The sequence below is a fragment of the Pelophylax lessonae genome, assembly GCF_965119305.1.
Source record: "Pelophylax lessonae genome assembly, chromosome: 1".
In the NCBI taxonomy this organism is placed as follows: domain Eukaryota; kingdom Metazoa; phylum Chordata; class Amphibia; order Anura; family Ranidae; genus Pelophylax; species Pelophylax lessonae.
In genome coordinates, this window is record NC_138768.1 from 305811041 (window position 1) to 305830597 (window position 19557).

General features: G+C 45.1%; 1 protein-coding gene across 1 annotated transcript in view; it reads right to left on the reverse strand.

Annotated features, from left to right (window-relative positions):
* TPCN1 (two pore segment channel 1) overlaps nt 1–19557 on the reverse strand; it is a 373488-nt gene that overhangs the window by 106768 nt on the left and 247163 nt on the right. The window contains exons 17-20 of the mRNA XM_082257616.1: nt 19341–19413; nt 9389–9496; nt 8823–8894; nt 8639–8728 (exon numbers count right to left, since the gene is read on the reverse strand). Of these exons, the coding sequence (XP_082113742.1) occupies nt 8639–8728; nt 8823–8894; nt 9389–9496; nt 19341–19413 (343 nt within the window). The remainder of the gene's footprint in view (nt 1–8638; nt 8729–8822; nt 8895–9388; nt 9497–19340; nt 19414–19557) is intronic.

Consider the following 19557-nt stretch of genomic DNA (forward strand, 5'->3'; position numbering starts at 1 on the left):
GTTTGCCAAAAGGCACCTGAAGGACTCTCAGACCAGGGAGACACAAAATTCTCTGGTCTGATGAAACAAAGATTGAACTCTTTGGCCTGAACTGCAAACGTAATGTCTGGAGGAAACAAGGTACCGCTCATCACCTGGCCAATGCCATCCCTACAGTGAAGCATAGTGGTGGCAGCATCATGCTGTGGTTATGCTCTGGACTTCAGATTGGGGCGGAGGTTCAACTTCCAACAGGACAAGAACCTTAAGCACACAGCCAAGATAACAAAGGAGAGGCTACAGGACAACTATGTAAATGTCCTTGAGTGGCCCAGCCAGAGTCCAGACTTGAACCCAATAGAACATCTTTGGAGAGATCTGAAAATGGCTGTGCACCGACGCTCCCCATTCAACCTGATGGAGCTTGAGAGGTCCTGCAAAGAAGAATATGAGAAACTGCCTAAATATAGGTGTGCCAAGCTTGTAGCATCACAATCAAAAAGACTTGAGGCTGTAATTAGTGCCAAAGATGCTTCAACAAAGTATTGAGCAAAGACTGTGAATACTTATTTACATGTGATTTTTTTTTTTTTTTTTTTTTTTTTAATAAATTTACAGATTTCAAACAAACTGCCTTCACAATGTCATTATGGGGTATTGTTTGTAGAATTTTGAGGAAAAAATTGTTTTTTGTAAGAACGTACCATAAAATCCTTTTCTCTTCAGTCCACTGACAGATGCAGCTCTCATACTTATCCATTGGGTTTTGCTACCCCCTGCAGGAGTAGTACTAGGCAGGAAAAAAAGCAATTCACCACGCCTACGGGGCAGTCCCCATAGGCATAACCCCACACACCCTGCTCCAGCAAAACAGTTTTGTTGCAAGCAGTGAAAAAAGACACAAAACCATCCCCATATAAGAGGGACGGGTGCTGCGTCTGTCAATGGACTCAAGAGAAAAGGATTTTATGGTAAGTTCTTATAAAAATCCAGTTCTCTCTATCGTCCATTGACAGATGCAGCTCTCATACTTCTTATCCATTGAGACGTCCCAAAGCAGTGTAGACATGAGGGGTGGGGAGAACGCAACCAGATAGTAAAAGTAAACTCCAAAGGCTAAAAACTTAGCCAACTGGGTAACAAGAAGCTCAAGCAGGAACAACAGGAGCTCACCCGTGAAAGAAAAAAACCCTAAAGAGAAATAAACAATTCTCCTTTAAAACAGCAGCCAGCAAAACTTTGCGGCCAAAGGAAGCATCCGAAGATGCCAACAAATCTACCTTGTAAAATTTTGTAAAAGTGTGCACAGATGACCAAGTCGCTGCTTTACAAACTTGCACTACTGAGGCCTGATGACAAAAAGCCCAAGAGGCATAGTAGAATGCGCCTTCAGAGGGAAAGGAGGAACCTGACCCTTCAATGAATAAGCCTGAACAACCGTCTGCCTGATCCATCAGCAGACGCAGCCAAACCTTTCTGAGGTCCTTCGGTAAGAACAAAGAGAGAGTCTGATTTTCTAAAAGACTCAGTTACCGCCAGATAAACCCTTATCGTCAGAAACACATCCAGAGAATGATAGATCTTCCTGGACGTCGACTTTCTGGACTTCAACTGTGTAGGGATCATTGAGTCAGAAAGACTTCTACCCCTCAACACCTCACTTTCAACAGCCATGCCGTTAAAGCCAGCGACAGTAAAGCAGGATGGTAGACCGGTCCCTGGGACAGCAGAACCTCCTGCAGAGGAACATCTGTGGCGTCTGCCAGAGGATCCTGAGAACTGGCCACAAACCTCTGGACTTTTCTGTTGAGGCGAGATGCAAAACAGATCCACCTCTGGAGTCCCCCACTGGGCACACAGGAGATGAAACACCTCCAGATGAAGGGACCATTCCCCTTGATCCAGAAACTGACAACTCAGGTAATCCGCTTGCCAATTCTCCACACCCGGAATGTGGACTGCGGAAAGAGCTGGAAAATCGTCTTCTGCTAATACCAGAATCTCGGCCACCTCCTTTGCCATCAGGACACTCTTAGTGCTCCCTTGATGATTGATGTAAGCTACAGCCGTGGCATTGTCCGAATGTATCCGAACCGGAGAACTGTGTAGCCGACTCGTCTAGTGGAACAGGCAACGCTTGATCGCTCTGAGCTCCAGAATATTGATTGGCAAGGAAAACTCCTCCATCGACCAAGTCCCTTGGGCACAGAGCTTCCCCAGCGCTCCTCCAGAGCACTCCACCCCAGCCTGACAGGCTGGCATCCGTGGTGACCACCGTCCAGAACAGCGGCAGGAAGGAGTTGCCCTGACACAAGGCTGGCGAGTGGCTCAAGTGAGACTGAGCAAATGGAACCGCCTCAAAGGTCGATACCATCAGACCCAGGGCTCTCATGCAAGTATAGGGAAGACCGATCAGTTTCCAACAACAACCTGATCGCCCCTTGCAACTTCTGAAGTTTTTCTAATTTTTCTAATGGAAGAAAGACCTTCGAAAAGATGGAGTCTAGAGTCAGACCCAGATAAGTCACCCATACCGAGGGCGTCAGAGCAGATTTTTTTTTTAAATTGATCGGCCACCCGAATTCCTGAAGGGTCTGAACTGTAAGTCGCACAAGAGATCAGAGTGAGAGTCTGCTCGTAACAGGAGATCGTCAAGATATCCCAAGATCGCAATACCTCTCTGACGTAAGAAGGCCAACACCGGGGCCAGGACCTTTGTAAAAACTCTGGGAGCGGAGGCGAGACCAAAGGGTAACAAATAGAAAATGCTCCTCTGCCACCGCAAAGCAGAGGAATCGCTGGTGTCCCTCAAAGATGCAAATATGCATCTTTGATATCGATGGAGGCCAGAAATTCCCCGATTCCACCCCAGACCGAATGGACTCCATTCAAAACTTCTGCACCCGCACAAAGCGGTTCAGAGCCTTGAGATCCAGGATTGGACGCACCTTGCCCTCTTTTCAGGGCACTGTGAATAGGTTCAAATAGAAACCTTGAAAGCATTTCTGTGCAGGAACCGGCACAATCTCTCCTTGAGCAGGCAGGCAAAGAGAGACAGGCAAAGATTTGACTGAAAGAACCTGTCCTCCGGTCGGGATCAAAATTCGATCTTGTACCCGGAACGAATCAGTTCTTGAACCCATTTGTCTTGAACAAAGGAAATCCAGGGTTCCTGAAAGAAGCGCAGATGTCCCCCCACCCCAGAAATGGGTGAGGGCGCCCCTTCATGCTCAAGAGGACGCCGCACACTGCATCTAATTGGTCTGCATGGCTGTCATCCCAGAAGGAAGCCTCTTCTAAAGATGATGCGCAAGAAAACCCACAAACAGTTTACTGAAGACAATCAGACTAAGGACATGGATTACTGGAACCATGTCCTGTGGTCTAATGAGACCAAGATAAACCTATTTTGTTCAGATGGTGTCAAGTGTGTGTGGCGGCAACCAGGTGGGGAGTACAAAGACAAGTGTGTCTTGCCTACAGTCAAGCATGGCGATGGGAGTTCCATGGTCTGGGGCTGCACGAGTGCTGCCAGCACTGGGGAGCTACAGTTCATTGAGAGAACCATGAATGCTAACATGTACTGTGACATACTGAAGCAGAGCATGATCCCCTCCTTTCGGAGACTGGGCCACAGAGTAGTATTCTAACATGATTAACGACCCCAAACACACCTCCAAGACGACCACTGCCTTGCTAAAGAAGGGTGATTGAGCATCTGTAGGGTATCCTCAAACGAAAGGTGGAGGAGCGCAAGGTCTCTAACATCCACCTGCTCCGTGATGTCATCATGGAAAAGTTAAGGACGACTCCAGATGCAACCTGTGAATCTCTGGTGAACTCCAAGCTGAAGAGGGTTAAAGAAGTGCTGAAAAATAACAATGGCCATACAAAATATTGACACCTTTTGCCCAATTTTGTTTTCATGTTCACTTAGAGGTGTACTCACTTTTGTTGCCAGCAGTTTAACTCAACGCACAGCCATTAATGTCTAATTTGAGGGAACAGCAAATTTACACTGTTATACAAGCTGTACATATTACTTTACATTGTAGCAAAGTGTAATTTCTTCAGTGCTGTCACAAGAAAAGATATAATAAAATATTTACAAAAATGTTAGGGGTGTACTCACTTTTGTGAGATACTGTATGTGTGTCTGTCTATCTAAAAGTGAAATATTGAGTGTGAAAAAAAGGAGGATATGATATAGGTGTTAAACAACAATCTTCCCTTAATTGGATAATTCCCCCACACATGAAGCATAGTATAGACTACAGGGAACTTGAATTGTGTTCTTTGGAACACTAATTGGGTAAATAAATGCACTGGTGTAAATTCAGGGGAGAAAAAACAGCTAAATGTTGTTGAGTATACAAATAGCATTGATAATATATAACATCATTATGCAGTCAAGGCAACTAAATGTCCTTATGCGTAACAGACTTACCTGACTTCCTGTTCCTCGTTCCATGTTACCCGACTTCCTGTTCTTTGTTCCATGTGTGGCCCCACCCATCCTTTACTTAAGGTGTGAACTTCATTCCCTCAGTGTCTCAGCAACACATCAGACGCCTATGATCTGCTCCCTCAAGCCGTTCATCACCTGGTGACTGTATTTAGACTGCCTCCGTCCTTCCTCCTTTCTACATGACTTCTTGGATCACTGCTCCATCTATTGGCAGAACAGTGTACTACAATTTCAGCTAAACTGCAGTTTCCCATTAACTCAGCTAAACAGCAAGTATATTGCCTTGGGCTAAATTGTTTTCTCTGCTAAAAAAGTCTCACTGTGATGTTACTGTAGCCTGTATGACTAAACCTCACATTGGTAAACATAGCTCCGTTACGGAGTGGTTGACTTCCGCAGCTGAGATCCACACGGGTAATTACGTGATTTTTACATTATGGAGGAGATCTGTTGGTCAAAGTATGAATGGGAAAGCAAAAAACTCCTTCCACAAATTGTTGTATTCAATGAAAAAATGGACATGCATTTCCAATGATTCCCATGATATAGCAAGATGTTTAGAGATTATTTAATTAAGTAGATTCCTCACAGAATGTGGAAACGACTGTCCATGGCAAGTTGATGTGCAATAAACGCAGTTGCAGTGAGGGTAAATATTTCTATCTGCATGGGCTGACCCACTCATGAACTATGTAATGGAGATATACACACATCCACTGTAGTCCGGAGGAGGCACATACAACAAATGCATAAAGTCACAATCCCTATGCCTCCTTCGCACAGGATCTTGAGATATTGCACCACTCCCTGATCATGCAGTCATGTATGTCTAGAAATCTCCAGTCAAATGAGGGGCTATCCCTCATTAGTTCAGTAGAAAGAAATTTCAGCCACTGCTTAGAAGTTTTGTCTAAAGTTCCAGCAATCTTGTGAGGGAAACAAATTGTTGGAGTTCTGATCCTGATTCCCAAAAGTATACAAAGTCTTAACTTACTGTTCATGAATGCAAAGAAAAAGGTTGAAATTGTATACTCATCATTATCCACAATCAAGCTGGCTTCCTCCTAGAAATTTTTGTAGCAGTTCAAAAGGCAATTGTTTCTTCCATTTCCAATCCAAAGCTCCCATGAAAAACAGACCACATAAGGGGGATGGAGGTGCACCGCACACAGGGTCGTCTTTCCCTATGTCTTGCGACCCCCGTTTCTTGCGACCCCCGGAGGTACGAAAAAGCCGCTTATGAGCAGTGAAGGAAGGCCCCCGTCTATGACGTGGCGCCTTGCCCTTAGAGGACTGAGGAAGAAGAGTACTCTCCCAAGCCCCCCCCCCCTCGTAAGGCCTTTCATCAACACGTCCAGAGAGGTCCACACAACCTCTCCCCCCAAATAGGGAAGATCTGTCAAAGCCTTTTTGGAAGCCTGGACCGTGAACCAGCTTTTCAACCACACCATGCGTCTAATCGCAATCCCCACTACCGACACTCTGGCCAGTAGGGGAGCCACATCCAGGGACACATCACACATGAACACCAGGGCTTGAGCCATCAGGGCCATAAGTTACAGCACTGCTGGGGGGAGGCTGCTCAGATTCCAAGTTACCTCTTAGTAACTTCACCCATTCAGTAACCATCTGTGACACCATGACATTCACAAATAATGGTTTCAAAATGGAACCCGCAAGCACGTGCAGATGGCGGAATAGAGACTACACTCACCTATCCACAAGGTCCGCAAAAGGGCTGGGATTCTTCCACCAGAACCACAGTAGACTTATTCAGCCTGGAAACCAGGTGATCCACCTTAGGTGGCACAGTCCACTTAGTGGAAACTACATCTGCAAAAGGATGACGGCGTTTAAATCACCACTAACATGTGTTTGATTCGTCGCCATTGTTTGACAATATCATCAAAAAATACCAGACAAGGGAACACCTTGCCCGATTTTCAGGATTTGCTGGAGCCAAAAGACAACTGCAAACCCGACGCTGTAGATTCATCAGCCAATTTTAAAGTTTCCCACACTGAAACTATAACTGCTTCCACCAAAGTGTGTTCCCGCTCAGCGGCAGACAAGTACAGGTTCTCTTCACCATCAGAATGCGACGACACCGACCCCTCAGGGTGGGGTGCGTCTGTGGTGGCCAAGCCTGCCTCAGAGTCTGAGCAAACTACAGAGGGAGGCAAAGGCAGAGGGCGTTTGCGGCTAGCAACGCTTCTACATACAAATCTGTCTTAGACACAAGGCTTTCCAAGACTGACGTAATCGCAGACATGGGCTACGGCCCAAAAGGTCCCGCAGCCACTCCTAAGGGGTCCGTAGATTAAATTGTACCCTGGGACTCCATATTACACTGATATGAAAAAAAGGCAGTGTCACTTTAAAAGTCGCTAAATCGCAATCCCACTGCTAAATATGCATTATTTCCAATGCCAATGCAATACAAGCCGATAGAGTGGGCGAGTAAAACCTACAGGGGGCCCCAGAAAATGTTACCTGACCGCTCAGGAGACTGCCAGCACTATCTTGTGAAAGTAAAATGTTTCTTCACAGGAAATGACAAGCCAGCTTGTCATAGATCGATTTTTTTAAGTTACATACCGTTCACCTGTCCAACATTGTGGACTACAAGAAAAAGGCCACCCCATATATTCCTATGGGGAACTAACAAAAAATAGATGCCCATGCAATTCAATGGAAGACAAAACGGCGGCACCCACGGCGCGCCATTCGGTCTCCCGGACACCCCCCTGAATGGGTCCCAGACAAGAGGCATCAGAGGGGCCCTAGGAAGGGACCCCACCAGGGTAAGGCCACCCCTGAAGTAAAAAGCCACCGCGGCCGCAATTTTTCTGCCTCCCCCCCCACCCCCCACTATGGGGTAGGCCTAGTATCCCAGAGGCCAGGGAAACCGAGGGAGCCCCAAGGGTCCGACTATTCCAGGGAAGGGGCCCCGTCCACCCGAGACCGGCAGAGGATTGGGGGGACAGTATTACTCACCATACAACGGTACCAGGTGGGTGCCACTCCGCATAGACCACCTCCCAACCGGGGTGGGGGTGCTGCCAGCCAGGGGGTATGATGTGACTAAGGGCGTTCCAGGTCAATCGCATCCCAGCGAGACTTGTCCACTCGCAGGCTCATCACCATCCATCGCGGCTCTGTCGTGGCGAGGCCTAGTTGTGTACTATAACCTGCTCACGCTCGCTGGTAAGGCTGGGAGACCATAAGGATCTAGAATATCCAGTCTGAAACCACAGTCGGCTGTTGCTTGTAGTTCTCTAGGAACTCTTAACTAGTGAAAATAAAAAAAAATCCCAAAATAACAAATTTCCCTATTATAGCAAAGACCAAAGTCCCAGCAGGGAACTAGGTCTTATTCCTAAACTAGGCAAACTGGCTGCTGTAGCAGAGTGTGTGGGGTTATGCCTGCAGGGACAGCCCAAATAGGTGTGCTAAAGCCTTTTCCTGCCTAGTGCCTATTCCTGATTGGAGGAGCATAACCGAATGGTCTAAGAAGATATGGAGCTGCATCTGTCGAAGAACGATTAAGAAATAATTAATTTAATCCATTTTGGAATAAGGCTGTAACATAACAAAATGTGGAAAAAGTGAAGCGCTGTGAATACTTTCTGGATGCACTGTATATACCATAGTTTGTAGACCTACACATGAAATAATATACACTGATTTGGGTTATTTTATCAAATGTAGCTGAATAGATTTTGATCAAAATTGAAGATTTTTATTTGCAAAATTTGTGACAGAAATTTCTCAAAAGTTCCAGTCTTATTTCCTTTATTTTCCAAAAAATAAAATACCCAGTGGTGAATAAATACCAACAAAAAAAGCTCTGTCTCAAAAAAAAAATAAATTTGATTTGGGCACAGTGTTGCATGACTGAGGTATTGTCATCTAAGTGTGACAGCACTGAAAGCTGAAAATTGGCCTGGGCAGGAAGGGCGTGATGGTGCCTAGTACTGAAGTGATTAAAGTGGTAATTCCGATTAAGGGTTGCCAAGCAAATGATGTAACATATCGGTTATGAGGCATAATTTATGAACTATGTAGCTACAAAAACTCTTCTGCTCCTTTTAATTGTTATAACCCACAATTTTATAGACCTAAACCAAGTATTACAACTTATTCCAAATAGCCAAATGGAAAACCAAAAGTCTGATACACCATACATACTTGCAGCAGTTGGGATACAGCACCCCTGAGAAGAATTCCATGCCCACAATGGAAAAGGAATAGTAGAAAATAAGCAGAGTTAGGCCTAGGCTGTAAGGAAAGAAACAAAATAAGGAAATGTGCAAAACTATTCAGATACAATAAAAGCATTAATGTATTTTCCCCCTGGTGGATGACAAATTACCTGGCCATCCTTGGTAGCAACTCGAACATGGTATCTAAAACTGTTCTGTATCGCTTCTTTAGTTTAAAAAGCCTGAAGGGAATAATAATAGGAGTAAGTTATAGAAAGCTCTAGAAGACAAAAATCATTATACCCAAATGTTCCATTATCATTACTGTTGTAAATGATTTATATAGTGGCAACATCTTCCAAGGTACAGCACAAAATAAGTGATACAAATAACAGTATAACAATGCAAATACAGAAAAAGATTTACAGTGACAAGCACATTTAATTTCTACAGTAAAGCTATAACAAGATACAATGAAAGAAATGAAACTGCCCTGACACAAATTTAAAATTGAGAGTATTTCTTCTTAATTTGGGTTTTAACTTCTTTGGCACTGGTTTTAAAATCCATCTGTCTTATTTATGCATGTGGTAGGAGATTCTCAATATCTGCTCCTCATTCAGCTATTCTCAGTCAGGCCACATTGTTTACCACATTGTGGGCATGCTCACAAATCTGTTATAGGAGCGCACCATCTACTGTAATGAGAAGCACACAGTTTAACATATAAACTTACCTGAGTAGCTGCAGAGGTCTCAGAACTACAATAAAGTAGAAAGGCTTCATATTAAGGGCCAGAGCTAGGAGTCCCAGCAGTGCCAGCATGGTCACAGAAAAATCGAAGCTACAATACAAATTGGGTACAAAAAAAAAAGAATAGAAAAAAAACAAGACTGTAAAATGCAGAAAAATGTCAACTTTGCGCTGTGCTTAGTTTTAAAAAAAAAAAAAAACCGCATAGTAAAGCCTAAGAGCCAGTCCCAACTAGGTTTATGGAAGAATCTGAATATCTAGCCAAAAATATATAATATATCATGTAATGTAAATATAATTGTATAGGTGTGGTTATTTGTACTTTACATATTTTGTTAAAAGTATTTCAAGGCAGGAGCCACATTAAGTCTGACGTGTGACCTACCAATCGCTGGACCTTACATGCTACCTAATGGACATGGATAAAAGTCTCAAAAAACCAAACACATCCTTAAGAAAAAATTGGATTTTTGTCTTACCGTAAAAAAACATTTCTCTGAAGTTCATTGACGGACACAGTCTCTGTTCTTCATAACAGTAGGGTTATACTGCCTCCTACAGGAGAAGGACACTAGGCAGAAAAAAAAGTTCTGGCTACACCTATGGGCAGTCCCAGGAGGTATACTCCCCATCTCTGCTATAGGATGTCAGTTTTGTAACGAAGCAGTGTCAGCGAAAACAATATACACCCAACTCAAAATAGAGGGTCGTTCTCTGCGACTTCAGAGAAAAGGATTTTACGGTAAGACAAAAATCCAATTTTCTCTATCATTCATTGATGGACGCAGTCTCTGTTCTTCATAACAGTAGGGACATTCCCAAGCAGTGCCATAAAAATGAGGGGATGGGAACAGCAGAAAATAATTCCCCAAGGCTGAACCATAGCCAACCGGGCAAAATAGGACTCATCAGAACAAGATGAGACCCACCCAAAAAAAAACATTAACACCCTCAAGGTAGACTAAAAAACACCCTTAAACGGCAGCCTGCAAAACTTTTGAGGCCAAAGGAGGCATCTGTAGATGCCAGCACATCCATCTTGTAAAACTTTGTGAAGGTATGCAGACAACCAGGTAGCCACCTTGCAAACCTGAACCACAGATGCCTGATGGCGAAAGGCCCAGGAAGCACTAAGGGCCCGAGTAGAATGCACCCTAACATGGAAAGGTGGAACCTGACCCTTAATTGAATAAGCCTGCACAACTGTCTAATCCATATGGAAATAGTCGCAGCAGACACAGGCAGCCCTTTTTTCGGTCCATCCGTGAGTACAAAGAGCGAATCTGACTTTCGAAAAGACTCAGTAGTCGCCAAGTACACCCTGATTGCCCGAACCACATCCAAAGTATGCAGTGCAAATTCCTTTGGATGTTTAGGTTTAGGACACAAGGAGGGTAGCACAATATCTTCATTTCAGTGGAAACCACCTTCAGAAGGAAGGACGAATCCGGACAAAGCACCACTTTTTCCCTGTGAACCACCAGATAGGGAGAACGACAGGACAACGCCGCCAGTTTCGACACCCTGCATGCAGAAGTAATAGCCACCAAAGAGGCCACCTTCTGGGATAAGGTAAGCAGGGGAATCTCCAGAATATTTTCAAAAGGAGGTTTCTGAAATAACCTACAGCACCAAATTAAGGTCCCAAGGTGGCAACGGCGGTTGCACCGGAGGTGCCAAGTGTAGCACCCCCTGGATAAAGTTACGTACCAGGGAATGGGTGGCCAACAGCCTTTGGAAGAAAATTGCCAAGGCCGAGACCTGACCCTTGATAATACTCAAGGCCAATTTTTGATCAACTCCCCATTGAAGAGAGGCCAAGAGCTGAGCCACCGAGTAAGAGCGAGGGGGGAAACCCCAAGAGACTCACACCACGCAATATACGGCTTCCACGCACGATAGGTCTTTCTAGAAGTTGCTTTTCTCGCTTTAAGCAGAATGGGGATCACTAAAGCAGACAATCCCCTGTCCATCACCTGGTTTTCAACAGCCAAGCTGTCAATGCCAGCAACTGTAAAGCAGGATGGAAGATTGGTCCTTGAGACAGTAGATCGTCCCTGAGAGGAAGTCTCCAAGGAACGTCTGCGACTATCCTGACCGGGTCGGCGTACCAAGCTTGGCGAGACCAGTCCGGAGCCACAAGGATGACCGATCCTGCAAAGAAGTTTTGGCAGAAACTTGAGAATGGAAAAGGCATACATCAGCTGATACTGACCGCACGGAGCCACCAGCTTGTCTGTGGCGTCTGCAAAACAGTCCCGAGAGAGGGCCACAAACCTTTGCACTTTCCGGTTGATCCGAGACGCCAGCACATCTACTTCTGGAATGCCCCAACGAAGGCACAACTGCTGGAACACCTCTGGATGGAGAGACCATTCCCCTTGATCCAAAGTCTGTCGACTGAGGTAGTCCGCCTGCCAATTTTCCACTCCTGGAATGTGAACAGCGGAGAGAGCCGGAACAAAGTGTTCAGCCCATCAAAGGATGCCTGTCACCTCCAAGGCCGCAAGGACACTTCTGGTGCCCCCTTGGTGATTGATATAAGCCACGGCCGTGGCATTGTCCGACTGAATGCGCACTGCACAGCCCTAAAGGTACTTCATCCAGTGGACTAAGCAAAGCCTGATAGCTCTCAGCTCCAGAACATTGATCGGTAACCTGGATACTTCCAGGGACCAGACTCCTTGAGCAGAAAGCTTGCCGAGAACACCCCCCCACCCGGACAAACTGGCATCCATGGTGACAACTGTCCAATATAGGAGAAAGGATTTTCCTTGTTTGAGCGCCGGGGACCCCCTGGTCACCTGGCTCAGCTGGATCTGGTTGTCCAGGAAATTTGGATCTTTGTTCCATTTGAGAAGGATTTCCTTCTGGAGGATTCTCGTGTGGAACTGAGCGAAAGAGACCGCCTCGAAGGACGACACCATCAGTCCCAGAACTCTCATACAAGTCCGAAGGGACAACCATTTGCTGGGCAGCAATAGCTGAATCGCAATCTGGAGTTTTTGGAGTTTGTCAGGAGGAAGAAACACCCTGACTGAGGACGAGTCCAAAGTCAGGCGCAGATAATCCAGTCTCATGGAAGGGACCAGGCACTACTTCTGAAGGTTCAGAATCCACTCAAACTCCTCCAGAGTTCTCATGGTGACCTCCAAGTTTGTCACCAGGGCCGTGGGAGACTCTGCACAGAGAAGCAGGTTGTCCAGGTAACCCAGGACAGATATCCCCCGCTGGCGTAAAACCGCCAGGACTGGAGCCAAGACCTTTGTAAAGACCCGAGGAGCAGAGGCGAGACCAAAGGGTAATGCCACAAACTGATATGGATCCTCTCACGAAAAAACACAGAAACCGTTGATGTCCTGCACATATTGGGATGTGAAGGTAGGCATCTTTGATGTCTATGGAGGCCAGGAAATCCCCCTGATGTAGGGAAGCCACCACCGTGCAAACGGATTCCATCTTGATTTTTTTGAACTCGCACAAAGCAATTCAGTAGTTTTAGGTCCAGATTTGGGGACCGTAAAACAGATTTGAGTAAAAGCCCTGAAAACCTTCCCGAATTCCGAACTGGAACTATTACTCCCTGTTCTAACAGGTCCTGCACCGCCCCAAAGAGAGCAGTTGCACAGTGGAAGGGAAGAACCTTACCAGAGGGACGGATTGACCAGCGCCTTACTATCAGAGGAGACCGGGCGCGAGGCAGTAGATCCGGCAGGGAGACCCACATCTGCGGTGGCTAAATCAGATTCAGAATCTGACCCATCAGTTGAGGTTGGGGTAGGCGGGGGGTGTTTTTTTGGTACTTTGCCCCTTAAAGGCCGGCACCACCCGGGACACAAAAGATTCCAGGACCTCCGACAGTTCATCTATGGATGGCTGGGATTCGCAGTGCCCTGCAGCCTCCGAGAGGGGGTCAGGTGGGGAAAAGTGTTCCACAGGGTCAATGTCGCACCAGGGGAACCCGCAGAAAAAGTTGGAAAGTTAGGAACGTCCCACCGCGCTAAAGCGCCCCCAAGAGCTCAGGCACAAAGCACTGAAGACCCTCAGCAGAGAGAGAGACCGCCCCCCAGACTCACCACCCGCACCAAAGATGCACCAGGAATGCCCAGGATGTCTGTACAGCACGTCTGCTGTTCTGGATCAGAAGAAAAAAACTTGAGTGTCAGCACTAGGGAATAGGGAGGGGCACCACCGCCAAAAAAACACCTCTAGGGACTCCAAAACATGGCTGCCATTGATTTTCAATGGGATCCGCCGCAAAATGGCCGCCGGGCTACAGAAACATGGTCGTCGATCCTATGCAGCACATGGGCTACAAGAAAATGGTGGCCATGTGCGGCCTGCGGAGCTTCTGGGTGCCCCTGAGGGGACCCCCCAACCTCCGGCAGCCCACCCCCCCCCATAATCGGCATGACGCTTGGTCCCAGCCCCCAGGGTTAGCTGCAAGCTCCTTTATATCCCCAGTAGGTGGGAGGACGAGGGGGACATGTAAGGGGGGGGTGCGTGACAGGACAGAGGGGAATCCCGGGGGTCTGACCATCGTAGGGAGGGGCCCGAGTCCACCCCAAAACCCTCCAGGGGGAGAGGGGGGAAACGATTACTCACCATACCAGGAACAGGCGGGTGCCATCTTCTGACAGAGCCCCTCTCCACCCAAGTAGGGGGGCTGTCAGCCAATAGGAACGCTGCGACTTGGGCCTAAACCCATCGTGTGGAGACGTTTAACTCGCATGGCCAGTCCCTGTCCAGTGGGACTATGTCGCAGCCGATCTAGAGCAGAGCTGGGGTCTGCGCACGCTCGCTGGCCGGCTGGGGTGGCCACTGGATCTATATATCCAGCCCGTCGCCCAGATCCGGCTTAGTTGCTTGTAGATGTCACAGGAAAAAAAACAAACTAGAAAAAAAAACTTTTTGCCAGGACCACAGATCCCAGCAAGGAACTATGTCCTTACTCCTGACTAGGCAGATTAAAACTGACATCCTATAGCAGAAAGGGGGAGTATACCTCCTGGGACTGCCCATAGGCATAGCAAGAACTTTTTTTAGGCCTAGTGTCCTACTCCTGTAGGGGGCAGTATGACCCTACTGCTATAAAGAAGAAAGACTGCGTCAGTCAATGAACGATAGAGAAATATGAACTACAGCGTAATACATGTCTGTACCTGGGATTAGGTTTCTCCTGCTTTTAGAGCATTTCTAGGGACTGATCAATGAACTTAATTAGGAATCAGGAAAACAATGCAACCTTGTTAAACCCCTATCCAAGTTTTGAGTAATTCACATGTGTTGTACAACTTACTCCACTGCCACTCAATTTATCACCAGATTCCAACTATCAAAGCAGGCTCAGCAACTGGGTATGTTTGGGGATATCGCTGTTGCATTAGAAAAAAGAAGCAAAATGGGTTTCTAGATTAAGGGCTCATGTACACTGCAACTTGTAAACGGCCGTTTAGGAGCAGTTGGGCTTTTTTTCAGAAGCCCCTGAACCCACCTCTATGTTCTCTTATCTGTCCATGTACACAGGGTCGTTTACAGTCAGTTACAGGCAGTTGAGTTCAGTGTCGTTTTTTGGAAAGCAATTATTTGCATTCAGGAAGTTCAGAACGTGTGTTTACCGGCATTCAAACACAAAAACGTGCCCGAACGCGCTCACCCGCGTTTAGTGCTTACGTTTTCAGGAGGCCTTTTTATATATATGTGTATATATATATATATATATATATATATATATATATATATATAGTGTATATGTGTGTGTGTATATATATATATATATATATACACTGTGTATATATAGTGTGTGTGTGTGTGTGTATATATATATATATCTATATATATATAATGTATATATTCATTCAAATGAAAATGGCTGAAAAACATATATTTCTGTTGCATTGTGGGTGTTTGGGAGGGTCTCCTGATGTGTTTTGCAAAAAACACCTCTGAGCGCAGACGCCGCTAAACGCGTCCAAACGCGGCATGAGAACGCGACACAACAGGCGTTTTTAAATGTCGTTCTGTAGCTGTCAAGTTCCAGCGTTCAAAGGACTTTTTCAAATGTCCCGTGTACATGTAGCCTAATAGATCACTGACAAATAGAAGTGGGACTAACTGTTGTAGTGCCTGGATAAAAATGTAAAGGCCCGAGCGTGTAGGCTGGCCATATACTTTAGGATTTTTCTCGTTCCGCCAATCTGAGCAGCTGGGTTTAGATCAGGTTTAGATATTAGGAACATTGGCACCATTGTGACACTAATTAATAGCATGCTTTTTTCTAAAACACGCATGGGGGTTGATTTATTAAAACTGGAGAGTCCAAAACCTGCTGCAGCTCTGCCTAGAAACCAAGCTGTTTCCAGGTTTTTGTGTCAAAGCTTAACTAAACAAACTGAAGTTAGAAGCTGAGTGGCTACCATGCACAGTTGCACCATATTTTGCACGCACCAGTTTTAGTAAATCAACCCCGTAATGTCTTGAATATTCAATTAATTTAAACTGTATGTGTGCTTTGGATTTGATTGGCAAAACCACAGGTTCACATTAATGACCTCCATTACCCAGCACAATATACTTTCCAACTTTGTGCGTCACTGCTGCTCCATGCAGCTGCAGGTAGTGAATAAAAGCAGCCATGTGTAAGCTCAAGTAGGCACTCCATTCTGATATTACACAGGGATTATGACCCGCTCCATGTGACAGTGCTGGGCTATAATCATAGCAGCAGCCCTGTCACATAGATTGATTCTCACATTCCATGAAACCCAGAAGTAACAAGTAGTTTCTTCACTCCCAATGGCTAAAAAGAGCTGAGAGAGAAAATTGAGTGTGTGCTGTGGAGATTGTTTTTTAAAGCTTGGCCTTGTGCACAGGGGCACAATCATGCTGGAACAGGAAAGGGCAGTCCGTAACTTTACAAAGTTGGAAGCATAGAAACGTCTAGAAAAAGTTTCGATGATGCAGCATTTGGAGTAGCCCTAAAGTGTTACTAAACCCAGAACCTGCATTCACTATATCTGGTCTCCCACAGTACACAGAAAATGAAAATTCAATTATTTTAAAGAGGAGGTAAACCCTCCTCTACAACTTTTACCTATAGGTAAGCCTATGATAAGGTTTACCTATAGGTACTGTAAATATCTCCTACACATGTACCGTTTAGGAGATATTTACCTTACATGCAGCCAGTGACATCACTGGCGCATGCGCTCTGAAGGAACGGCCGCTGGTGCCGTTCCTTCAGAGCCCCGTGCCGTGACCGTCTGCCAATCAGATGGCCGGATGCCGCGATCCCGGAAGACGGGCGACTGAACATGTCGCCAGTCATACAGGTAAGCGGGGGGCACGGCGGGGGCTCGTTCTAAGGTAAGTATTTCATAATGAGCTAGTATGCGATGCATACTAGCTCATTATGTGTTTCTCTTTCAGGTTGAAAAAAAAATAAAATTTTTTATGGGTTTACAACCTCTTTAATATATTTTGCCAAATACCTTTTCTCATCAGCAGTATATATAATTAATTTTTTTCCTTTGGATGACTGTATGTAGTGATTATATGATGCATTCCTCCCCTTTTTTAGGATTATTTTGAAGATCCTCTCTAGATTATCTAATTGGATGGAGTTTTGAAGATCCTGCTAAGATCTTGGTGCTCATTGGGAACAGTTTCCTACTTACCCTACTGTGGACCTGGTATCTATACCCCTTTTATCCCCTCCCATTGCCTGCCGCAGTTATTACGCATACGCCTGTCCTTCCTTTCAGGAAATTAGGCTCATGAGCTTTTTAACCACTTAAGCCCCGGAAGATTTTACCCCCATTCCGACCAGGGGGTATTTTGCGATTCGGCACTGCGTGACTTTAACGGACAATTGCGCGGTCGTGCGATGCTGTACCTAAACGAATTTGACGTCCTTTTTTTCCCACAAACAGAGCTTTCTTTTGGTGGTATTTGATCACCTGTGCAATTTTTTGATCATGCGCTATAAACAAAAAAAGAGCGAAAATTTTGCAAAAATAACAATATTTTTCACATTTTTTAATATGAAATTCCCCCAAAAAAAATTTAAAAATCAAAATTTTTTAACATTTTTGGCCAATTTGTTTTCTGCTACCTATGCTTGGTAAAAAAAATCACAATAAGCCTATTTTGATTGGTTTGCGCAAAAGTTATTGCGTTTACTAACTAAGGGAAAGATTTTTGTCATTTTTTTTGTTTTTTTTTTTTAACGAGTAATGGCGGCGATCTGCGATTTTTTTTTTTTGTGGGACTGCGACATTGCGCAGACAGATCGGACCCTTGACTGACATTTTTGACACTTTTGGGGGTACCAGTGACATTACTACAGTAATCAGTGCTATAAATATGCACTGTTACTGTAAAAATGACACTGGCAGGGAAGGGGTTAACTTTATTGGGGAAGGAGGGGTTAAGTATGTCCCTAGGGGCGTGTTTCTAACTGTCATTGGACATGGCTACTGGTGTAAGAACAGAGATCAACGGTCCTACATAGTAGAACCGTGTGATCTCCATTTTTACACAGGGGAGAATAACAGGCGGCTTTGTTTACATTAGCCGCCTGCCTTTCTCCCTTCACGACGCACGATCGCGAGTGACCGGCGGACATCGGGTCCGCAGGTCACACGCACTGACTTCTTAAGGAACGAGCCGGGGCGGCCTCGCGCTTGCCCGCTATTGGCTCACAAGCCAGTGACAGGCTAGTGACGTACCCATACGTCACTTTGCCTGGCTGGGGCTGACCGCCGCAGTATATGTACTTGCGGCGGTGGGCAACCGGTTAACTATTTTAGGGAAAATTATTATTTTTTTTTTTTGGAGATGTAATATTTTCTTACATTATACTTACCCATGCCAATTTTTATTATCGGATATAGTGCTTCCTGTGTACCGTGGCCTCCATGCTCACCCAGGAGACGTTTTGCCTTGTTGTTTCTTCACCTGTTTTGAAGTTTGTTTCCTATATATGAGCTAACTCTGCTGTCATACCAATGTCTTAGTCTAGTCATTGTCGTGGCGATTTTTGGCATCTGATTTTGTATCTTTAATTTTATTTAGTAATCTCTAAGAAATGTTGCTATTTTTCCCCTTTTTCTTACCTTTAGAGTGTAAATACCCGTTTGTGTTGTCTTACTGTCCCCATTGCCCTGAAGATGCGGTTTTCTGCGAAACATATCGGGATCTATTGGGGGCCTTATTCATCTACATTGAGGGAATGAACATGGGAACAGTATCCTCCCTCTAGGTTGTATAGTATTGTCTCACATATATTTATATATGTTATGTATGTATACTCTGTATGCTAATTATTTGCTCTTTGTGTGTGCCCCTCTTTTTTATATTTTTGTACATCAATAAAATTATATTTTTTACCTATTCCCTATTGGATTAATTTTTTCTGTCTCAGGACGGTACCATTAAAATCCCTATCTCTTTGCCCCAACAATTCTAGTTTACAGCAGTATATAGCAGCCTTGTGACTTGTATCAGTTCCTAGTAAAGCTTGTAGTTTTCATTCTCCCCTGATCCTCTGTCTGGAAATGTCTGGACAGTGCTGATTGGCCCTGTGCTGATCACATGCACTCTCCAAAGAAAAACTTTCTTGCAATACACACCAAACTGAGCATGTGCAGCCCCGTCCCCTGGCTATGTAAATATCGGGTTATTTTTTTAGAGAGTGGAAGAAGTCGTCTTTATGCACAAAGCAAAGGATTAACCCCTTAGGTTCCACAGTAAGAATAACAAGCGCACTTTACTGCATATACAGACTGATTTTACTGTTGTGGGTTTAGTAACACTTTAAGTGAAAACTTGGTAAAGTGTCCACATACTTTTGTTCATATAGGGTAAATTATCTGAGCTTGTGAAAACTATGCAGCACCTGTTCTCTTCTACAAAACAGGTCTTAATGTACTTACAGGTTCCATCCAGATTTAAAGTATTCTAATGGGCCCAATCCAGTTACTTTCAGGAGGACTTCTGCCCCATAAACTAGAACAAAGGAAACAAAAATAACACCATTAACACCGTACCTTGTATTTACTTTTCTTCATTTTCTTTTTCCTATATACCCTACCATTTTCTTCCACTTCCCTTCCCCCTCACATAGACAACCACCCCTATTATCTTCTTAGT